Below are 21,780 nucleotides of genomic sequence, written 5' to 3' on the forward strand. Positions count from 1 at the left end.
CTAAAACCCCTAACTTTTAAAGTCATTGAATATATATTAATAAAAAAACATAATTGTTTAACTTAAACATGATTGTGCTTTAAGCATGATATTTAATAAAATTATCAGTATAAAACATGTCAAAATTAATTCTTAATGTAAATAAAAAATTAATTAACATTAAAAATTTGGCAATATTTAATAACATAGGTTATTCAATAATTAATTCTTGCCAAATTTGATATTTTCCCTTCTATAAAATGAATAACATAATTAAATTTAAGAACATATTTGTTGTGTTTCCATATTAGTTATTGTGAAAATTAATTCAATCCAACTACTTTTAATTCAAGTTAAAAATAAACTCTTGCTAAAATTTATTCAAGTTAGGAATTAATATGTATTTTTAATTCACATTAAAAATTATTTTTTCCAAAATTAATTAGTTAAATCAATAATAATACGAAAAAATTATCAAGAAATTAATAATAGTTGTATTGTGTAATTTTCATTTTATGTTTGAGCAATTATATGACAACTTTTAGGATATGAAAAATGCATGCCAAATGTCAATTTTTTACGTTGCCGCGTCAACAACTTACCATAATTGGTTGAATAGAAGGCAACCGAATTAAACTTAAATTGCACAAAATTAAAATTCATGTATACAATTACACATTAAATCAATGTTAATGTATAATTGGATCAAACTTAATTTGCAACCGAATATAGGCCCAAATAGGTTGGACACTATTGGACTGCCCAAGAAGAGTATTTATATTCTTGAAATATGGGCTAGGCCCGGGGATAGCAAACAAAATATAATTGTTTTTTCAATTTAAAAAAAAATTAAAAACCCAAACCCTAAAATATCTCTGCGGGAGAGCATCAAACATGGAAAGAGTTTTCAAATTTGCCACTATTCGTACCTGAGTCAGTGTTTTTTCCTGTCTTCTTTTCATCTCTTTGTTTCAAGGAGCGGGAAACGAAGAAAAGCGTAAAGTTAATGAAGTTAGGGGTTAGAAATGAAGAAGGAAAAATCCTGCTGAGTTCATTCTTGCCATCCAAACCAATTTCTGTCGGCTCAGTTCAAGTATCTGATGTAGAAAGAACCACACCTCCTTGGGCTGCTTCTGGTGGTACTCATCTTTTTCGGCCATCTCTTAGGGACATTCAGATGCAGCAGGTACGCGAAGTTACTGCACTCCTATATCTCCCTGTCTTTGCAGCATAAATGCATCCGTAACTTGTTTCATCATTTATAGTATTTTATCCACATTTCCTCCTTGAATTACATTTTCATCCCATTCCATTCCATGCAATGCATCTTGAACTGCGTTATGCGGCTCATTTCCGCCATTTGCAGAACTCACTTCTTTTTCTTTCTTTCGGTCTGTTAAACTAAAAGCAGGGAAAACAACTGCACAGTCTTTCTCACAGTCCAAAAACCAAAGTGAGTGGGTGTCCAACAGCTACTGGTCAAGATTCGCCATTGGATTCCCCTGCAATGAGTCGCTGGTTCAAACCCGAGGTTGAAGCAACTTCTTCTATTAGATCGATTCAGATTGAAGAGAGGGCTATGAAGGATCTCAAACGGTTCTACAGCAGTGTGTTAAAAACAAGTCGTAAGCTAAGAGGGCTAAATGACAAAGATATTTAGCTTTTTCCAGGTAGCACCAAGGCTTTTCAATTTTTTTCCCCTTAGGTTAAATGTAAATTTGATTGTACGCATGTTATCTCTGTCTACTAACTTTTTTTCTTATTTTAGGTCAGAGTAATTTGATATATAGAGTTTCTATTATAGTAGGAAGATGCTAAAATGTGCTTTAGCATTCAATAAAATTACGTTACTTTCAATCTTTTTTGTGTTGAATAACATCAAATGTTGATAGAATTTTTTTAGTATATCAACCTCAAGTTCCAATTATTAATTCAGCTCAAATTAACTTTCCAGAATAGAGTAGGATTAAATCTACATGTGATCAGATTTAGACTTGGAATTTAAACCTATGTTTTTTGTAAACTCTTTAAAAACAAAACTAATATAAGAAACAAAGAGAAATTCAAGATTAAATCTTAAAATTTTAACTTTAATTAGTGTTTTTTCCTGTCTTCTTTTCATCTCTTTGTTTCAAAGAGCGGGAAACGAAGAAAAGCATAAAGTTAGGGGTTTTGTGTTTTACGATCAAAGACTGCTGTGAGAGTTGGGGTAGGTATTACGTTCATGCGTTATGCATTCTAAGCCTTTTAATTTGCTGAACAATGGGGCTGTCTGTGTAGGCAACTGCTGGTCTGAGGGCATTAGGAGGCGAGGCATCTGATAAAATTTTACAATCGGTAATTTTATTTTCGAATACATGTTTGTTATGGCTACAGCATTTACTTTACCATTTCCTCAAGCTAGTGCAATTTAAATATGTATTTAGGTTAGGGAACTTTTGAAAAGTAGAAGCACCCTTATATCCGAGGCAAATGGGGTCAAAATTCTGGACGACTCTCAAGAAGGTTCTTATGAGTGGGTATGATATGCTGAATTTTCTTGTACTTTTATACTTTGCTTTTACTTTGCATACTGTAACTGGGGTTAGAGTATCTTGGCGGTCCCTATATTATAGCTAAAATGCAATTTAATCCTTGTATTATAGAACCGAGTAATTTAATAACATTTGATATAGGTGCAAACAAGTAAAATTGATAACAATATTGATGTAAAATTATTTAAATGCTGATGTGGACTTTTCTTCTCAAATCTTACAAAGTACATGAGTTGAAATCCGACAATATGTATGTTCTTTCATACTTATTTCTCCAATGTCAAACATGGAAAAGATTGAAGGACTCAATTCTGTAATATAATGGATTAAATTGTACTTTTGACTAAGTACAAGGACTGCTTGATATTTTAATCTTATAACTGGTCAACATGATCAGTCTTGCTTGAGATGTTTTCATGGTGGTGCCAGAGCCAATTGGAGAAATCCGAGGGGTTTCTCTGGGGTAACTTAGGGAAACTAGAATGAAGTATTTACATGCTGTTAGGGCTAGGATCCGTTGTAATTTTTCCTACTGATGGAGCCAATGGACCTAATTTGGACTTTCTTAACCTCCATCTTCTTTTATAGGTGATAATAAATTACCTACTAGGGAATTTGGGAAGGACATATCAAGACACAGTTGGCATAGTTGATCTTGGTGGTGGATCTGTTCAAATGGCGTATGCCATCTCCAAGAATGCTGCTTCAAGAGCTCCAAGTTTACCAGCTGGACAGGACAATTATGTAAATGAAATGTATCTCAAGGGATCAAAATATTACCTCTATGTACACAGGTACCCTCCATTTTAACAAAATAGGATTCTGTTAATGATTTGAAATTGAATATAAAGAGAAATCTTAATGGCTTGTGATTCCTTCAGCAGTCTTATCAGACAGGTCTCTATTCAGTCATTTGTATAATCTTTATATTTTAGTTATATACTTATGGCTTTCTTGTGTACAGTTATTTGCACTATGGCTTACTGGCAACTCGAGCAGAAATTTTGAAGGCCACTAAAGATTCTGGCAACCCTTGCATCTTGGAGGGTTTTTATGGTATGTTTGAATTTCTTTGGTTGCAACCAACACTATAAAGTGCTACTTTTTTTAAATATATATATGTGCGTGTGTGCATTTGGGCTGCAAATGGTAGGCACGATTTATGAATTCAGTAACTAAGTTTATGGCTACGACGACTGAAAATGTGGCAATTGTCTGTATTTGCTTCCTACTGCTAACTGTATTCATCTCTCTATTTTGAAACTTTGAATGCACTGAATAATGGAATAGTTCGAATATTACAGGATTTAAGAGAAATTAATGTTTCTTTAACAATTATATTTGTTTGTTTGTTTTCATTTAATAGAAATTAATGCTTTGGATTTAGTCTAAAATCTCTCATTTCACTTTTTCCCACACTGTTGCTTAAATTTACTGCTGCAGCCTTGAGGAATCCCCAATCCCATCTCCATCACTCTCCATGCATTAATTCTTATAGCAATATCAAGGGTGGCAAGTTTAATTGACACATGACTTCTTTTGAACTGTTTATTTTTCAGGTTGACCAGCTAATTGGAAAAGATCATCTTTTCAAACGCAGTATTATTTTGATCAAGGCCTGGTGCTATTACGAGAGCCGAATCCTTGGTGCACACCATGGCTTGATTTCTACATATGCATTAGAAACAATGATTTTATATATCATTAATGTCTTTCATTCATCCTTATTTTGTTCTTTTTGTATTTTGTTAGATTTCTGGTGTAGTATTATAAGTGCGGTATTTTGTTTGGCGGGATGTATTTATATCATAGATTATTCTTCTTCTCAATATTTTGATAATGAATTTTAATTTTTTTATATTTTTCAGGACTTTTACAATGTTTTATAATATTTTTTTTTTTTAATTTTTATGACCTTTAGCGGCGTTTGTGGGAAAAGCGCCGCTAAAGGTCCTGACCTTTAGCAGCGTTGTTTTCAAATAAACGTCGCAAAATTTAGCGGCGCCATATGTAGCTGCGTTTTTTACGGTGTTTGCAAAAACGCCGCTAATAGTTTTAGTGGCGCTTAAAAGCGCCGCTAAAGGCCTAAAAAACGTCGCTAAAAGTTAATTTTGCTGTAGTGATTACATAATTTATTCACTATTTAATTTCATTCCTACTAATTTTAGTGATTTTCAAATTTACATCACTGCTGCTGTCAGCATCTGCCTTTAAGGTAGACTTTACCTATTTCATAGTTTCCATGATTCAACTAGCCCTTTTAGCATATATAGCACAAAATATGATCATGATTAACCATTCCAATGGCTAATCGTTTCCAAACATTTCCATACCTCTTAATGAACAACATACAAGATGATTATAATATTATGCTCAAAATATGTATATAAGCCATTTTCGCATGGCTATCCAAATTTATACAAAACCAAAGGGTACATGACCCACAACAAAAAGGGTAGTCCTATACATGCCATTTCAAAGTTCAACCAAAAGTGTACCAAAAGGGGCTTTGATAGTGTGGGCGACTTCGACTTCAATAATCCCGAGTCTGATAGCTGACGAACCAAAATCTATAAAACAGAGATTCAAAGAACGGAGTAAGCATTTAATGCTTAGTAAGTTTGAGCCATAAAATTAGACACAACTAAAGTGTAGCATTCATGTGGCTAAACAGATAATTTCATATGCACAAATTCTCAATATCATACTTACTTCACATTACCAACCCTTATATTCATACACAAAAGATCAACTTAGCCAAAGGCCGGTAGCTCATTTATCGACTGAGCGAATACTAATTGTAAGGGATCAACTAAATCAATGCATACACGAGACATACCTCATTGCTGGGATTTTACGAGCATATTAATTGAAACTATTACAGCAAGGTCGCTCAATCCCAAGCCAAGTACCTTCGGGATTTAACCGAATATAGCTACTCGCTTAATGCCTTCGGGACATAGCCCGGATATAGTAACTCGCACCAATGCCTTCGGGACTTAGCCCGGATATAGTAGCTCGCACAAATGCCTTCGGGACTTAGCCCGGATGTAATAACTCGCACCAATGCCTTCGGGACTTAGCCCGGATGTAATAACTCGCACAAATGCCTTCGGGACTTAGCCCAGTTATCATCCGAATATTCATGCACATATCAATAAATCATGAAACATTTATATCTCATTTTCATAATTAGAGTTCAAACACAAGTCACGTATTAAGCACTCCCATTTTCGGCTCACTAGCCACATACAAACAGCATGGTTTAGTTTGCTTTATGACACGATCTCTATGCACATACGGCTACCCGTCATACGTATAGACTAATTAACTCATCATATAATTCAAGTAGAATCATCATATCACCGTATATTTGTTATGCTCACACATCATGACTTAATCAAATCATAAACTAAGTCTTATTGCTCGAAAACTTACCTCGGATGTTGTCGAACGATTTTGATGGCTATTCGACCACTTTTTCCTTCCCTTTATCGGATTTAGTTCCCCTTTGCTCTTGAGCTTAATTTAACAAATAAATTGATTTAATCATTTGAGCATCAAAAGAGGAACTCAAGGTACTTAGCCCATATATATATACATTAGACATTAAAGTCACATACATATGAAATCATGAATCAACTCAACATATTAGCCTACACTCTCTTTTAGCCGATTGTCTAAGCCAAGATAAAAGCATCAATATGCTTGCCTCTAACCGAATACATGCAACACCAATCTTCTTCCTATGGCCGAATATGCATGTCTATGTTGAGGCCGATTATATGCTTAATACTTCCTACAAGTATGGTTACTTGTATTAATTATATATCATTTTGTTTCAAGTTCAAAACTCAGCTAATACGCATATATACACTAGTAATCAAATACTAACATTTTGCACTTCACCTTACTACCATTTCACATCTACTTTCTACCATGGCCGAATGCATCAAGACACCATACCATTCAATTTTGGTCATGGGTTACACAAGGAACTTAATGTCTAACTCAAAAATGCCAAAAAGAAAATCCAAAAGTCATCAATCACCATCACATGTATCATTACAAAGCTTCACACTTAGCATGCAAATGACATCAACACAAATCCACCTTAGCCGAAACTTGACTCATCTTCATGCCTCATCACCACAACATCAAACATCAACCAAGAAGACAACACCCATGGTCGAATATCATCTCCATCTCATAGCAAAGATTTAAACCATGGGCTAGGTAGAACTCAAACTAACAACTAAAAACATGCATGAATCTCATGGACAACATCAAACATACCTTAGTCTAGCAACCCACCATAGCCGATTTTCTCAAAGCTCTTCCCCCTTCTTCTCTTTCTCCCATTCGGCCAAGAACAACATGAGAACTTCTTTCTTTTTTTTTTCAATTCATGGCAATGGGGGGGGGGGGCAACCACACACATTTTTTTTTGTCATCATTTACCTTTCCATTATTATTTTATTGCCCATACTCCTTATTTTATTTTTTTCTAACATAAACCATTATCACAACATGTTTTATGACATGTTTTGCCCATCACCCTTTGTCATGGCTGGCCACTAGTAATTAAATGGGGGAAATTAACATGCAAGTCCACCCCTTTGATTACATGCACTAATAGATCCTTATAGATTAACCTATCACATTTCAAAAGTGTCACACATAAGTCCTATTGACTAATTTCACATGCAATTTACTAAATCAAAGCTTAACACTTTCACACATTCATAATCACATATTTTAGACAATAAATATCATATTCAAATAATTTGGTGACTCGGTTTAGCGGTCCCGAAACCGCTTTCCGACTAGGGTCACTTTAGGGCTGTCACAATGCAAACCAAAATGTCACCCATATCTTGCATTCATCGTGCCTACCACTCCGAGATGAGCATGTCTATGAGTCCTGTCATCTTGGACATCTGAGCTTTACTCTTTCTCTTCATTGACCCTTGAGGATTGCTCTTATATTTCGTTCATTGTTACTTCTCCTTATTTTGCTTCCGGTGGACCTCAATAAACAAGCCATATAGGTTGTCACCAATCATGCTCCTTGTCGATCATTTGAAAGGTTCCATGGGAGACATAAGAATATTCACTCATCGAGGTAGAGATATGATCAAATGCGAAAAGTATATAATTTGCTTGCGACTCCCATAAACTCAAAATTATATAGGGTTTTCTATATATTTTTACCACCTTTTTACTTAATAAATATGTTTATCTTGAGAAATTGTTCTTAAACTAAGTGAAATTTACTTAATGAGTATGTGAAATTATGCTTAATTACATGATTTTTGAAAATATTTAATATTCTTTCATGTTCATTTATTAATATCTGATTTTTAACTATGTAGGAGGACCATTAAATATGTGATTAATGTGAATGAAACATGGACATGCACAAATTAATTCATGTGGATGGTAAGACAATGCAAATTGGGTCATGAGGTTGATAATTTGACTCAGTAAAAGAGGTGCTAATAGATGGACATGTCTACTACATTATTGGATTGAGAAACCGTCCAACAAGGGGGAACTATAGCCTAGTTTTGGCACAAGTAGATGACTACCCAAATGCAAGCTTTGAGGTATTTAATTGAAAGTCCTTATAGTTAGAAAATAATTAGAAATCAACCCAACAACTTGCTGTTGAAACCATCCACCTTATGGCTATTAATAACCTTGGTTTGAATTCAAATTGAGGAGTCTAAGTCATCCTTTTCTCCTTGAAATATGGCTGCCCATGTGTGGTAGAAAAAGAAGGAATTTTGAATATATTTTTATCTAACTCTACCCCTTACCTTTACCTATAAATACTATACACCATTCTCTTAATCCCTCATCCCTCATCCCTCACCCCTCATCCCTCACATCTCATTTCTCTTTTCTCATTAGAATTTTTTTACATTCCATTTTCATTTTCCTTCCCTTGCATAGTCACTCATCTCTTTCCCATCCTTTAGCCACAAAAGCTTCGTCAAAAGCATTCTTTAACCGACAACTTTAGGAACTCCTTAGAAAAAGAAGTATCATGAAGAATGAAGGAGTGATCAGTCAGAATAGATCCAAAAGACTATTAATGGAATAGAGTTTATTCTTTTCTCTTGTTATTTATTTTAATTATGTTTTCTTTGAGTTTATTATTTTTTACCTAAACAATGATGTTTTAAACCCTATTTTCTAGGATGATTATGTTAATTCAATAAGATCTATTTTATTCATGTTTAACATGTCTAGGCCTTAGTCAATCATGTTTTCAATTAATATCATAATACATTTCATTCATACATGATTGGGTGCCCTCGGATTGGTTGAGTGATCCAAATCGAATGACGGCTAGCAACCACATAATTGAAAAGTGCAACACTCAATTTAGATCCTGAAACCCGACCCAAGTTGAGGTTCGTAATATCTTTAATTGGTTGTATTGCCTTGCATGGTTTTTAGACTTATGTAATTAAACTGTTGCAAACGTAAATGTCCCTATGACCTTGTATAAATAATAAGAAACACATAGTTGATATGATTAGTAAAATGCATATTTATCTAAGTAAAAGAATTTGAATAGGCTTAATTTGCTTTCAAAACTCATGAAAGATCAAGTTTCCATGGAAGTATTTCCGAACATTGTTAAACATGATAAAGTAAATTGAGTTGCTTAATATAATTATCCTAGCCCATTTAATGTTGATTGTTTTTGTTGCTAAAGTCATTCATTCGTGCATTTAGGTAAGTTGCATCTAGATTAGAATTGCATAGGGATCAATATTTGCATCTAATTAATTTTACTTAGTTTAATCATCATCATCCAAATTATTGAGTTTTTACATCAAATTGTTAATTATAAATTTGAAATTAATCGGTTAAGCTTATATAGTCCCTATAGAGACGATAACTCATTTTTACTTACTTATTACTTGAACGACTATGTACACTTGCACAAACCCTATTACATGTTTTTGGCATCATTGCCAGGGACTATTGCCTTAATCATTCTTTGTGAAACTATTTTTACTTTATTTCTCAAGTTTTTTATGAGCATAAATTGAATCATTGATTTATTACCCATTGACCCTGAAATAGAGTGGACTTTTAGACAAAGAAAGTACGAGAGATCTGTTGAAAGACAAGTTGAGATGGACCTTGGAAATCAAAATGATAGACTAGGTAATGGAGTCAATCCAGTGCACAACCCAATCCTTATTGTTGATGATAGTGATTATGGCATCACATGAGTTAAATAAGAGAATTAGAAAGCTAGATATCAAGGCACCCCAATTTGAGTTGAAACTAGTGATGTTTCAAATGCTCTAATCGGTGGGCTAGTTTAGTGGTATGCCAAAAAAAATCCACACTTACACCTTAGTTTGTTCATGTAGGTGAGTGATTCATTTAAGTTAGTTGGTGTGACTAAAGACGCACTGAGGTTAAAACTATTTGCGTGCTTGTTGCGAGATCAAGCACGAGCATTGCTGAATTCATTGCCACATAGTTCAATATCTATTTTCCAACAATTGGATGACGAGTCTTTGTATGTGGTATGGGAAAGTTTCAAGGAATTACTTCATAAGTGTCCTCATCATGGGACTCCTCATTGTATCTTGTTGGAGAAATTTTATAATGATCTCAACACACATACAAGATTAATGGTAGATGCTTCTACAAATGATGTGATTTTGTCTAAGTCTTACAATGAGGCTTACGAGATAATCGAGAGGATCTTATGCAACAATTACCAATGGCCGACAAGTTGAGCAGTTTCAGGAAGACAAGTAGCTGAAGTGCATGAAGTGGACACACTAACCTCATTCTCTACTCAGGTATCTTCTATTTCCTATATGTTAAAATAGTTTACCACTAATGGTTTGAACAATTTTTCAGCTCAATCACCAAGTCAGTATGATGTAATTTCTTATGTATATTGTAGGGATGGTCATTCTTTCGAGAATTGCCATTCAAATTCTAAAGCAGTTTATTATGTAAGGAATCAGTATCAAAATAGAAGTGGAGAAGGACCACAATCCAACTTCTACAATCCTTTGTGGTGGAATCATCCGAACTTTTCCTAGAGTAACCAAGAAAATGGACCAAACAACAATCAGATGCAGCATAGACCCAATCAAACCAAAGGTTTAACCAACAAGCCCTAAAACCAACTCAAGCTAAGTCATCAAGCAGTTTGGAAGACTTGTTGAAATCATACATGGTGAAAATGACATTTTGATCCAAAGTCAAGCAGCAACGTTGACAAATCTGGACAACTAGAGGGTCAGTTAGCTACTGAGCTTCGTAGAGTACACAGCAAGAGTCTTGTCGAGCGATACAGAAAATTTGAAAAATATGGGTAAGGAACAATGCAAAATGGTCGATTTACGAAGTGATAAGATTTTGGAACCCAAGGAGGTTGTGGTTGAAGATGAACCTAATGAAAAAGAGGAAAGTCAACCAACAGTTGAAGTTCCTACAACAGAAAAGTTGGATGCTAAAAAATTTGATGAGGTAAACCCTAAACTAGTGAATTTTGAAAAGCTAACATGCTCTTTTACAAATTTGTCTTCTCAGAAAAGTTGGTTTTTGTAAATTGAAAAATATATAAGATTTTTCCTATATAATTTGTCACCTTTTTACTTAAATTTGTTGTTAAAACCAAGTAATTTCTTAATAAATTAATGAAATATATGAAAATATGAAATTGGGACATAGAAAATAAAAAAAATGTGATTTTATGCTTTATTATATAGTTTTTATGCAGAAAATGGCTTCTTTTATATTTATTTGAGCATATTATATTTTCAAGCTATAAAGTGGGCCATACATGATTAAATTAAATAATAAAATATAAAGTTATATTTAATAATTTATTTTAATATGTTTCATTAATAAATTGGGTTTTAATTAATTAAGTAAATTGATTAATTAAAGTGGTTAAATTATTTTCTTTGGTCTTCTAAATTATCTATTATTTTTGGAGAAGTCTGAGAGCTTTTTAATTTGATTACAAAACCATCCAAATGGAGGACTAAGTCAACCCAAAATTTGGCTGCATGTGGATGTTCATAAATTAAATTTTGGTTTAATTGCATAAGGCCCTTGAAGAGTTGAAAAAAATCAGAGATTTACCGGAGATTTGCAATTGACCGAGTCCTGATCCTGATGATGTGTGGCACTTAAATCAAGCAAAAATCAGCCACATTTCCACAAATCATCGCCGGCCACCCTTGGAGGAATCCTCAAAAGATGGACACTCCTATTTTTAGCAAACTAGCTCCCTTGCCTCACCTAAAAATAAGACCCCATTTCTTACTTTTCTAATCATCCCTCACTCATTCATCATTCTCTCCTCTCTTAACTCTTTTAGCTTTCATGCTTATCATCATCTTTGCATAAAGATTTTTAGTAAGTTAGCCTCTTAAAGAGCCCTTGGTCAGCCACCTTGGAGAGCCATCAGCAAAGGAGCGAAGTGAAGGAACGAAGGAGCACTCGTCAGTCAGAGTTTTGGGTGACAGCCACTTTGATTTGGTTTTAATCTTTATTTTCTTTAACTTAATTCAAAAATGTTTGCTATGTGTTTACTGTTCTTGTTTACAACAGTGATAGCTTAATTTTATTTAAGCTACGATGATTATTTTGGTTGAATAATATTTATTTGATTCATGCTTATAATATTTGTGCCTCAGTCAATCATGTTTTCAATTAAAATCTAGTCTGTATTTCATTCATACGTGATTAAAATGCACCTGAATTAGCTGAGCAACCCTAACCAGACGACGGCTAATGGATACATAATTGAAATGTGCATGCTCAATTTTGATCCTAACTTGATTAAATTGCAGGTTGCATAACAACCCTAACCAGACTCTGTTATCTGCATAGTTTTTAGATTTGTGTGATTAAACTGTTTGAAACCTAACACGTCCCTGTTACCTCACAAGAATACTAAGAAAGCCTTAGTAAATAAGGATTAGTAAAATGCGTATGTAACACCCTAAAAATTTAGGGTTTGTAATTTTGCCAGTTTTAGCACAAATTTCCTATTTGCGTTAGTGGTTAGTAGATTTAGGTGTGTTTGAGGGTGTTTGGGAGGTCTTGGGCTCAAGCTCCAGCTTTCGCAGCATCTTTGCCTTTGCTCTTAAAAAAACCTTAACGCTGGCACTTGTGCCTTTTGACTAATCGTGGTAGTGCTATGTCACAAAAAGCCTTGTGGCTTGGTGGAGGTGGCGTGACATAGCTATTGGGGAGAACAAGGGTTTGAAACCCATGGTAAACAAGGAGCATTTATTTTGTACTTATGGACGGCTAGTGGTTGAGTTAGAGTAGACTTCTATGTAATGGAAGTTTGAATTGGTCTTCAGTTGTTGGGAGAAGATTGTGGAGGATATCAAGGAGGGTTTTGAGGAGAGTTTCAAGGGATTTAGAAAGGGGGAGTGTTGTAGCCGAATTGTGCAACTCTTTTGTGCAAATTTGGTTGGGGGAGCTCTTAGGGTGCGTTTTCGACATTTGGTGTGTGGTAGGAGCCGAATGCTTCTTTTTCTAATCTCGGGTTTTACTCTTTTATCATTTTGGGTTCCATTGTTCTCTTGTGTTGATTTCTTGGTAGTCACTTGAATTTATTTGGGATTTATTGGTGCAATCCTTTTAGTGTCAAGTGGCAAGGGTCTTTATACCAGAAAGCTCGTGACGTTTCCTCTAAAATTCTTCTATTTTCCTCTTTGTTCCAAGGGTTGCTGAATTACTCTTAAGCCAAGTATTAGTGGCCTTTTTATTTCTCTTCTAACCGAATCTATTATTGCTGCCAAGTCTCAAACAATTCCCCTTTTGGTTTCTAAGGTTGGTAAAGCCGAACTCTACCCCATCATCTTTTTCTTTTGTTTTCTTCCTTTTTCATTATTTCTTTCTTTTGGAGGGTAGACGAATACTTGTCTTCTGGTGATTGACCGTATCGGTGAGGAGCTAACTGTCTCTTGATCTCATGGAGTTAAGGTAAGTGGTTCTTTAGCCGAATCTTGGAATGCTTCTTCCTTTGTGTTTGATTTTGTATCCCTTTGGCCGAAAGACTGTTTCCTTTTTGGTTGCACGGGTTCGTCTAACACTTTTCATTCTCGTTCTATGGATGCTAGAGATTCATTTCCTTTAACCCGCCAATTACCATTTTTCGTGCAAGAGGTCTTCTGAATATTGGTAAGCAACATTAGAGGAGTAAAATGGATTCAATAAATTGATATTGCATTAGTTAAAGTTGAGTGTGCTAATAGGTGGTGGTTATCGTAGGTGATTGATTTTGGAAATGTTTCAACTTCAACCCATAACAGGTGTGTAATCCTAACCCTCTTCCCGTTACTGATCAATAGCCAAAAATGTGTATCCACACTACTGTGTGACTGTACATCGGCAAAAGCCGAAAAAGCTGAAACTTTAGCATATGAGGCCTCACGAGCAAGCGATTTCTCATGGGTAAACCGTGCCATACATTAAGGGTGATAACCACAGCGTTCTCGTGGGCTTGAGCCATTTCTGGGCTTTGTTGGGCCGAGATGAGCCGTGTGGGCCCGATGGGCTCGTGGGCCCCACACAGATAAAATGCGCGGTAAGTGCCAAACTATGGTTTAGGTTATGAAATCGCATAGTCCCAACCAAAAAAGGACTAGATGGGCCACACGAGCGTGTGGACCCACTTGGGCCGAGTAACGGGCCTCGGGCCCACTGGCACTGTTTTGGCCATATGGATTATTTGAGTTATTCGGGATGACTGTAGACCCTCCAAGAGGTCGTTAATTGTATTGAGACCCTAAAACTGGTTAAATGACTGAAATACCCCTAAAAGGTAAAAATTACGATTTTACCCCTAGCTGACGAGATGATTATTATGTCCTAGCAATAGGTTAACAGATGTGTGTTGATATTTATGTGACTGGTTGTGATTACAGCATGCTGTATACACTTAATAATTATGACATGACATACTGCATGGGGTTGGGTATATGATATGGAGGAAGTACTGTACTGGTGACTATGTCACGATGACAGCTATGCTACGTTATTATTATTACTGGCAGCTTTGCTGCGATATTGGTGTGCTGGTCGGGTGGGTCGATTGATATCCCTACAGGCGTGTTGGTTGGTACGGGTGGTGTGCTGGCTGGTATAGGATGGGTTGCATCATGCATTTATACTGATACTGTATTGGGCTTAGGGCCACATTGCTACTGTTAAGGGCTAAAGGCCCATACTGCACTGTTACTGAATAGGGCTTTGGCCCAGATTGTACTATTAATGTGTTATTCACTATTCGTTTGTTATTGGGATTACACACTAAGTTTTTGTAAACTCACCCCATTTCTAACTGTCCAGGTAATACCTAAGCTTAGATGGTTTGGAGCTGCGAGGGACTCGGAGATAGCCACACTACTGTTTCTGTTTCTTTTCATTGCAATTAGATTTCGTTTTGGGTTTTGATTTATGTAATAAGGCCGTTGGTGGGTTTTAAGTTTTAATTTGGATTGTGATTTCTTATAGTAAACTGCTAGTCTAGGAAAACTCGAGTTTTCAAAATAGCATGATTTTCTAAGGAACACGAGCTTCCAACAACAAAGTTTTCAAAATGCTTTCGCGGTTTTAAAAGAAGTAATATACCAAAGGCAAACAAATTGGTAAACGTTTTGACGAGAACTTTAGTTAATTAATAATAAAAGGACTTAGATTCAGTAATGGATTTTTACCGGAAAGATCAAATTTGAAAAACGATTTGATGTGACGCACCAGATTTGGCCGTAACGTCTAGGCCTGATTTGGGGTGTTACAGCGTATTTACTAAGTAAAGGATTCCGAAAGGACCTAATGTGGTTTCCAAACTTATGAAAGATCGAGTTGCCATGGAATATTTTTCTGAATATTGATAAGCATGTTGATAATAATTTGAGTTTAATTAAAGTAATTGTCCTAGCTTATTTATGTTATAATTGTTGCTTATTGTGTTATTTCTTCTAAAATCTATTTCATTCATATAGTTTGCATACTTAGGATAAATTGCATTAGGGATCATTGCATTTAGTTTCATATACTTAATTTTTCATCACCTCTCAATTATATTGTTTTTTATTTATCAAATTGTTAATATAATTTTACAAATTAATTGGCTTAGCACAAATACAATCCCTGTGGAGACGATAACTCGATACTTACTTATTATTTGATAACAACTGTGTATACTTGCACAAACTCGAGCATTACATTTGTATCAACCTAGAGTTTCATATCCATAAAGACTTCAGCAGAATAAGCTGAAACAAGAGGTAGAATTCAATAAGTTTTCAGATCTTTTAAAATAATTACACAACAACATTTCGTTGGTGGAGGCTTTAGAGAAAATGCCCAACTATGTGAAGTTTGTGAAGGATATTTTGTCCAAGAAGAAACGACTTAGGGAGTATGAGACTGTCGCTTTGGGAAAGGAGTGTTGTGCATTCGTATAGAACAAACTACCTCCAAAACTGAAGGATCTTGGAAGCTTTACGTTATCTTGCAACAAAGTTGAATTATATTGCAGTAAAGCTTTGTGTGACTTAGGAGCAAGCATCAATTTGACGCCCAAATCCATTTTCCCGCTAACTTTATTTTGTTGGATTTTGAAGCAGATAAAGAAGTTCCGATCAAGCTAAAGAGACCTTTCCTAGCCATGGGAAGAACGTTGATAGATTTGCAAAAAGGAGAACTCTCTATGCGAGTTCAGAATGATAAGGTAACATTTAACGTTCTGAAGGCGATGAAATTTCCCAATCTGACGGAGGAATGTTAAGTAATAGAGGAATTAGAAACCTTAGTTTCCATGGGATGCAAGAGAAATTTTAAAGAAGACACATTGAAGAACACTTTAGGATCTAAACCATTCCAAGATCAAAAAGGTAATGAAGGTTTGGTTTTGATGGAAACCAATCCGAGGATTTATGATCAACCACCGTGATTCGAACCTCTAGAGTTGGAAGTTCGAGAATTTACCTAACCCAAGTTTTTAATTAAGGAATTGCCTAAACACAAGCTAAAGGTACTTCTATCCCATTTAAAATACATTTATCTTGGTAATAGTTCTACTTTGCCTATGATTGTTTCAACGGACTTGACAAAACATCAAGAGGAGTAATTGATTGCTATTTTAAAGAAATTTAAAAAGGCAATTGGTTAGACTATAGCTGACATGCGAGGTTTAAGTCATTCCTTCTGTATACATAAAATTATTTTAAAGGAAGGTGAAAAAGGTAAAATTAGTGGGAAAAGGAGACTTAACCCTATCATGAAACAAGTAGTACAGAAAGAGGTGATCAGATGGTTATATGCGGGAATTATTTACCTCATCTCAAATAATTCTTGGGTAACTCTAGTAGAATGTGTACTAAAGAAAGGTGGGATCCTGATTGTCGAGAATGAACAGAACGAGTTAATCCTGATGAGAACTGTCACGGGTTGGAAAATTTATACGGACTACAGAAAGTTGAACAAAACCACTCGTAAGGATCATTTTCCATTATTTTCCATTGCCTTTTATAGATCAAATGTTAGATCTATTGGCATGTAATGAATTTTATTGCTTTTTAGATGGATATTCAAGATACAACCAAATAGTTGTAGCCCCGAAACACCAACATAAAATGACTTTTACCTGTCCAAACGATACATTTTCTTTTAGGCGAATGTCTTTCAGCTTATGTAATGCACCTACCATATTTCAACGATGTGTGATGGCAATTTTCACTGATATGGTTGAAAATGATGTTGACGTTTTCTTGGATGATTTTTCTATTTTTGGTAACACTTATGACGTTTGTTTGAGTAATTTGGAAAAAGGTACTAAAAAGATGTGAGGAGACAAATCTTGTCCTTAACTGGGAGAAATGCCACTTTATGGTTAAGGAGGGAATTGTCTTAGGACATAAGATTTCCAAAAACGAGATTAAAGTGGATAAAGCAAAGGTGGACGTAATTGAAATATTACCACCACCAATTAGTGTGAAAGGAGTTAGAAGTTTCTTAGGTCATGCCAGATTTTATCGTAGATTTAATAAGGATTTTTCAAAAATTTCTAAACCTTTATGTATGCTTTTAGAAAAAGATAGTGTTTTAGAAGCTTTTAAAGAATTAAAAAGTCGGTTAATATCAGTCCCAATAATTATTTCACCTAATTATAACGCACCTTTTGAGTTGATGTGTGATGTAAGCGATTTCACCGTTGGAGCTGTGATAGGTCAAAGAAGAAACAAAGTGTTTCACCCTATCTACTATGTAAATAGAACTTTGACAGGAGCCTAAATCAATTATACGGTAACTATAAAAGAACTCTTTGATATAGTTTATGCTTTTGACAAGTTCTGTTCATATCTTATAAGATCCAAAGTTATAGTGTTCACCGATCATGCATCTATTAAATACTTACTCACAAAGAAAGATGCTAGAGCGAGGCTATTTCGATGGACACTTTTACTCCAAGAATTTGGCCTTGAGATCCAAGACAAAAAGATGTTGAAAATCAAGTAGCTGATCATCTGTCGAGGCTGGAACAAAATGAGGTAACTTCTTCACTTGTTCCAATTAATGAGAATTTTCGTAATGAGCATATCTTCGAGGCAAGTCAAATCTATGAAACACCTAGGTTTGTTGATTTTGCCAATTATTTAGCTGTTGGAATAATTCCACGAGAAATGACATACCAATAAAGGAAGAAATTCCTTCATGATATTTAATACTATTGGGAGGATCTATTTTTGTTTAAACAATATGCAGGTAACATAATCAGAAAGTGCGTAGTTGGAAGTGAGACTGATGAGATTCTGTACCACTACCATTCATCTCCAAGTGGGGGACACTTCAGTGGTTCCTGTACAGTAGTGAAGATTTTACAAGCTGGATTTTTTTGGCCTACAGTGTTTAAAGATGCTTATGCATACATGAAGAACTGCGATAGATGCCAAAGAACCAGAAACATATCGAGGAGGAACGAGTTGCCCTTAACAAATATTCTAGAGGTTGATCTATTCGACGTATGGGGCATTGATTTTCTAGGCCTGTTTTCTTCTTCCTATGGGAACAAGTATATTTTGGTAGCTGTGGAATATGTATCCAAGTGGGTTGAAGTCGAGGCATACCCAACAAATGATGCTAAAGTAGTCATGCAATGTACCACCCCTAACTCGTATCCATCATCGGACTAGGGTTAAGAGGTATTACTAGACGTATCGGAACATTTTATGATCACTTCACAGACATTATCCATGCAACATGGCATCATAGTCAAACATCATCATAAAGTCCCTTTCTTAGGTCAACGAGACCTTAAACATGCATTAGGAAGGGGTCGATACTAAACCGAGCACATACAAAATTTCTCAGAAACTTAACAAATTGTCAAAGTTACAGAGGTCACACGCCCGTGTTATCATGCTGTGTACCTCACACGGTATTAGACACGCCCCTATGTTTAAGCTGTGGCAAAATAGGGCATACATACTAACCTGAACCACATGGCCGGAGACATGCCTGTATGCCTTGGCCGTGGTCGAAAATGACTTGGGTCACACGGCTAACCACATGCCCGTATGTCTAGGCCGTGCTCGTGACTGAATTTAAATTGTAAGACTATCCCAGGGGACACACGACCGTGTAACATAACCGTGTGTCGCACACGGCTGAGACACAGGCTAGTGTGGACAAAAATAGACTATTTGCAGCAATTTTCCACCCTTAATAGTCATCCCTACAAATCCAAAATCAAAGCACAATTCATGACCAAATAGCAACCAAAACCATACTCAAACATGATAATTCAATCCACAATGTCACCAATCAATTTCATCCTTATTATCCAAACCAAAACATACCAAAATCACATACCAAACTCATTTATTGTAACACCCCGTACCCGAGTCCGTCGCCGGAGTCGGACACGAGGGGTTTGCAGACTTAAATCACTTCTTTGCACAATCCATTTTCAATTTTCCAGGCAAGCTGGCTAACTGCGTCACTGTCACCTTAAAAATCATATCTTGAGTTTCACAACTCGAAAATCAGCTTCGTGATTTTTCCCTGAATCTAGACTCATATATGCATCTACAAATTTTTTTCTAGAATTTTTGGTCAGGTCAATTAGTACAGTTTATTAGTCAAAGTCTCCCATGTTACAGGGATTGACTACACTGACCTTTACGTATTTCGACTTGGATATCTCCCTGTACAGGGCTTCAATACTGATGTCGTTTGTTTCTATAGAAACAAGACTCAAAAAGGAATCTATGAATATATGGCATGACTTCTAATTATCTCTGGTTAATTTATAATGAATTTCCAAAGTCGGAACAGGGAATCCAGAAACCGTTCTGGCATTGTCTCACGAGAACCTGAATATCTCTTAACATACTATCCATATGATCATTTCGTTACTTTCCTATGAAAATAGATTCATCAAGGTTCGTTTACATAATTTATTCACTATTTAATTCCATTCCTAGTATTTTTAGTGAATTTTCACATCCACATCACTGCTGCTGCCAGCATCTGGTTTTTTAAGGTAAACTTTACCTATTTCATGATCCTCCATGGATCAACTAGAGTTTGTCATACATATTCCAAAAGTGATCAACAATAACCCTTCCCATGGCTAACCGCTACCAACATTTCCATACCTCTCGACGGAAAACATTCAAAACGATTATAATGCTATGATCAAAGTATATTTAAGCCATTTTCGCATGGCTATCCAAATTTACACAAAACCGAAGGGTACATGACCAACAACAAAAGGGTAGTCCTATACATGCCATTTCAAAGTTCAACCAAAATTGTATCAAAAGGGGGCTTTGATAGTGTGGGAGGCTTCGACTTCCAAAATCCCGAGTCCAATAGCTGACGAGCCAAAATCTATAAAACAGAGAAACAAAGAAACGGAGTAAGCAATTTATGCTTAGTAAGTTTTGAGCAGGGGATTCCAGCACAACAAAAGTATAGCATTCATATAGCTAAACGGATAATTTCATATGCACAAATTTTCAATATCATACTTACTTCACATTACCAACCCTTATGTTCATACACAAAAGATCAACTTAGCCAAAGGCCGGTAGCTCATTTATCGACTGAGCGAATACAGATTTGTAAGGGATCAACTAATTCAAAGCACACACGAAACATACTTCATCGCTGGGATTTTACGAGCGTATTAATTTAAATTTTTACAGCAAGATCGCTCGTTCCCAAATCAAGCATCTTTGGGGTTTAGCCGGATATAACCACTCGCACAAGGCCTTCGGGTCTTAACCCGGATATGGTCACTAGCATAAATGCCTTCGGGACTTAGCCCGGATATAGTCGCTAGCACAAATGCCTTCGGATCTTAGTCCGGATGTAGTCGCTTAGCACAAAAGCCTTCGGGACTTAGCCCGGATATCATTCAAGTAACCATGCACATATATCAATAAATCATGACACATTCATATTTCATTTTCATTACCAAAGCTCAAACTCAAGACACTTATCACATTTACAATTTCGGCTCAATAGCCACATATAAGAGCATGATTTTGATTTACTTAAGACATAATCTAATCGAATCATAATTTAAGTCCCATTACTCGAAAACTTACCTCGGATGTTGTCGAACGATTCCGATGGCTATTCGACCACTTTTTCCTTCCCTTTATCGGATTTAGTTCCCCTTTGCTCTTGAGCTTAATTTAACAAATAAATTGATTTAATCATTTGAGCATCGAAAAGAGGAACTCAAGGTACTTGGCCCACATATATTCATTAGACATTAAAGTCACATATGTACGGAATCATGAATCAAACTCAACACATTAGTTAATACTCTCCTTAGCCGAATTTTCTAAGTCAAGATAAAGCCTTCAATATGCTTACCTATGGCCGAACAACACATCAACCTATGTACTCATTCATGTGGCCGATTATGCATGTCTATGTTGAGGCCAATTATATACTCAATACCACACACAAATGGCATACCTTTTACTAACTAATGCATTACATATTATAACTCAATACGCATCCATCATGTACTCCATAACCGAAACACCATCATATGTAAATATATACCTTGAGATATTGTATATGTCATACCAATACGTCATGTGCAAACATATATATATATGTGCAAGAGCCGAATCTCAAAGTTGATTATAACTAAACATGAACATAAATCCAAAACACAAATCTTACCTACCATGCAATAAGCATAAATCATACTTATGGA

General features: G+C 35.5%; 1 protein-coding gene and 1 non-coding gene across 3 annotated transcripts; one reads left to right on the plus strand and one right to left on the minus strand.

Moving 5' to 3' along the window:
• The first annotated feature begins 821 nt into the window (after positions 1-821).
• On the plus strand, positions 822-4,373 carry LOC107901759 (apyrase 2). 2 transcript variants are annotated; one of them, XM_016827907.2, is made up of 7 exons: positions 822-1,165; positions 1,388-1,649; positions 2,260-2,316; positions 2,406-2,498; positions 3,102-3,307; positions 3,478-3,569; positions 4,073-4,373. In XM_016827907.2, exons 2-7 carry the CDS (start codon positions 1,623-1,625, stop codon positions 4,075-4,077), a joined length of 480 nt encoding a protein of 159 aa, XP_016683396.1. In that variant the 5' UTR covers positions 822-1,165; positions 1,388-1,622; the 3' UTR covers positions 4,078-4,373. The 2 variants fall into 2 exon arrangements, with proteins under 2 accessions (XP_016683396.1, XP_016683389.1); XM_016827900.2 differs by having other exon boundaries at positions 823-1,165; positions 1,391-1,649.
• A 5,643-nt stretch (positions 4,374-10,016) lies between these two features.
• On the minus strand, positions 10,017-10,122 carry LOC121210443 (small nucleolar RNA R71). The gene has a single exon (XR_005905560.1). It is a non-coding gene; the product is annotated as a small nucleolar RNA R71 (small nucleolar RNA).
• Between the last annotated feature and the right edge of the window lie 11,658 nt (positions 10,123-21,780).

Source organism: Gossypium hirsutum, chromosome A11 (genome assembly GCF_007990345.1).
Source record: "Gossypium hirsutum isolate 1008001.06 chromosome A11, Gossypium_hirsutum_v2.1, whole genome shotgun sequence".
In the NCBI taxonomy this organism is placed as follows: Eukaryota; Viridiplantae; Streptophyta; class Magnoliopsida; order Malvales; family Malvaceae; genus Gossypium; species Gossypium hirsutum.

Coding starts and splice junctions, on each gene's coding strand:
- LOC107901759 (XM_016827907.2), top strand. CDS start 1,623: ATGACAAAGATATTTAGCTTTTTCCAG. Junction 2,499..3,101: donor AAGAAGGTTCTTATGAGTGG/GTATGATATGCT, acceptor CTTCTTTTATAG/GTGATAATAAATTACCTACT. Junction 3,308..3,477: donor TATTACCTCTATGTACACAG/GTACCCTCCATT, acceptor TCTTGTGTACAG/TTATTTGCACTATGGCTTAC.